The sequence below is a fragment of the Neoarthrinium moseri genome, assembly GCF_022829205.1.
Source record: "Neoarthrinium moseri strain CBS 164.80 chromosome Unknown scaffold1_Wmoseri_CBS_16480, whole genome shotgun sequence".
Taxonomy (NCBI): Eukaryota; Fungi; Ascomycota; class Sordariomycetes; order Amphisphaeriales; family Apiosporaceae; genus Neoarthrinium; species Neoarthrinium moseri.
In genome coordinates this window covers 1,446,240-1,448,619 of record NW_026055115.1, presented here as the reverse complement: position 1 = coordinate 1,448,619, position 2,380 = coordinate 1,446,240, and the positions used below count along the sequence as shown (strand labels likewise).

Sequence of the window (2,380 nt, the reverse complement as noted above, 5' to 3'; positions counted from 1 at the left end):
CTCACTTGATCCGGAGAGGTCAATCGAGTTCGCTCTCATCCAAACATCTGCGCAGCAGCAAACCCAAACATCCTAACAATAACCATTGTCTCGCCGCTTTTCACCTCACCCTTGCTCCCTTCGAAGGACTTTGAACTCATCAGGTACCGTCAACTAAATTGCAATTTCTTTCGTCGCCTCACATTCTTGCAACTCGTTTGCAATTCCTCAACAGCATCTTGGGCACCTCCTGCTGTCATTAGAATGGCTAGCACCACCCCCGAGGCCACAGAGCTGCCGGCCGTCCAATCAAAGGAGGCCAAAGAGGAAGAGACGCGCAATGAAGAGGATTTCTTCCGTGAGTGCATTTCCAGTGCTGTCCACTTCCCTACGCGCACTGCACTTAATGTGGTGCGACTAACCTTCAAGATCTCAGGTCAGAACGGGCTTGCTGTCGAAGCTGAGCTCGAGGCAGTAGCCGAGCGACTGAGTGCTCTCGGCTTCGGTGACTTTCCCAGCCGCAAGCCCCTCATCGACCTCACAGGCGACGAGCACATGTTCGGTGGCGCTTCACGATGCAGCGAGTACGGCTTGGCAACTACTGATTGTGATCGCCCCCTCAAGAAGGCGACCGGTGTCCGTCGAAAGGCTTCCCCTGCGGACGATGAGGACGACGTCACAATCACCATCAATAGACCGCCGCCGACAGACGATGAACCTACTCCTGGTCCCCGAAGTGTTTCCATCGTGGCGGATTTCAACTTCACTCCTAGGGCAATCAGATCTCAGTCCACCAAGGACAAAGCCGACGGCACGAACGCGTCTACTGCCAACGCTCTCTACAGCGTCGTCGCTGCCTCGAAGCCGTCGCCTTTCAAGCTCAGTGAGTTACCCCTCGTTTCTCCTTCTTGCTCTCACGCTATCGCGTCATCCAACTAAGTGAGTTGGTAGATCCTGCTGCAAAGACGTTTGAGCCAAAGGCAGAAGCTGTGTCCTTGGTCAGTGAGCCGACGCGCTCGCCTCAGCGAGCTACCAGCTATGCTGCGGTACTTGGCCGTTGCTGTCCTGCAGCGAAGGAATATGCTCGTAAGGAGTAGGCGAGTCTGGTGGGGCTTCGAGGACCGAGGATAGAGTTTGGAAGGACAGAAACTTGAGGGGAAATGACTTAAATTTGTGACATTTTGACGCAGAACAGAATTTGTTCTGCTACTGTGTCTCCAGGTGTTTAGCTAGCAGCCCCCCTCGGTACGCGTGGATGGTATGAGTGGCGGCAGGACAGAGGACCAAGGTAGTACCAGCGAAAGGTCTGTTCGTCCCACGAGCAGATCCCACGATGTCACCAAGGGTCATCATTAGGACGCTAAAGCTCTCACCGATTCAAGAAAGAGATCGTCTTTATTCCTCAAGAAGTGGTGATTCCTTCTGTAGCCATCTAAACTGCGATGGAATACACAGAACAAAAGAGGTATCATTCCCACGCCATGCCCTTATGAACGCCGAATTACATGCCATGACCCGCACCAAGACCCTGAAGCACACGTCTTTTGGGCTCGTCACGGCCTCCCATCTGCCCCATTGGTGGCCGCGACGACCCGCGCAGCATCGTCCCTCAGCTCGGGCATGGCCTTCTCCATCTCGCCGGCGAGCACGTCGCGGAAGCTGCGGAAGGCCTGCTGCTTGCCCTTCATGAGCTGGTTGCCGCGGCGGACCAGCTCGACGAACTCGCGCGTGTAGATGTCCGGGTTGCGGCCGTTCTCGACGTACTGGACCAGCTCGGGCGGGACGTGGGGCAGCGCGGCCTCGGGCGACGGCGTCGTGGCTGTCTTGTGGATCGTCTGGAGCGTCGCCTGCAGGTTGCGCAGCTCGCTGGCCAGGACGTCGCGCGAGGGCCGCGACGCCGAGGCCGATGATGCGTCGTATGCCGTCGTCTGCACCAGGATGTTGTACATGGACTGCAGGCCCTCTTTGAGCTGGCCTGTGGTTGCAATCGTGTTAGCGTGTGTGGCATGGCAACAGCTCTTTTAGCTAGGCCCAAACTCACCCTCCAGCTCGTCGTGGCTTGCTCGCGCCATGGGAGCCATGATGGGCAGGTGTCGCTCGCGCTGGTTGATGAGGTGAGGTTGAGAAATGCTGCAGTGGAATGTCGTTGCACTAAGGAATGCGGCTCAGGACCGCCCAGCTTCCCCCAGGTTTCAGAGGGTTTAGCGCGCTCAAGGCAGGCCCACAGGCGCCACTGGCCGGCGTACCCTAGCGCCTGGGCCGCTGAACTGTGGATGGAGGACTCCTGGCGACTCCAGATACGCGGCACATTCAAGGCAGTGATTCAGCCTGTTCAACTGTTGACCTGCTAAGTCCCAAGCCTGGTCCAGAGTCAAATCTTAATGCGTCTAGTATATCTCAC

The 2,380-nt window shown here is 57.0% G+C and overlaps 2 protein-coding genes across 2 annotated transcripts; one reads left to right on the top strand and one right to left on the bottom strand.

Annotated features, from left to right (window-relative positions):
• Positions 1 to 243: 243 nt before the first annotated feature.
• JN550_000459 (uncharacterized protein) lies at positions 244 to 1,076 on the top strand (the record flags this gene model as incomplete). The annotated part of the gene is made up of 3 exons (XM_049316142.1): positions 244 to 337; positions 416 to 862; positions 931 to 1,076. 3 exons carry the CDS (start codon positions 244 to 246, stop codon positions 1,074 to 1,076), a joined length of 687 nt encoding a protein of 228 aa, XP_049177748.1.
• A 456-nt stretch (positions 1,077 to 1,532) lies between these two features.
• Positions 1,533 to 2,060, bottom strand: JN550_000458 (uncharacterized protein; the record flags this gene model as incomplete). Its single annotated transcript, XM_049316131.1, has 2 exons — positions 1,533 to 1,954; positions 2,021 to 2,060. 2 exons carry the CDS (start codon positions 2,058 to 2,060, stop codon positions 1,533 to 1,535), a joined length of 462 nt encoding a protein of 153 aa, XP_049177747.1.
• Between the last annotated feature and the right edge of the window lie 320 nt (positions 2,061 to 2,380).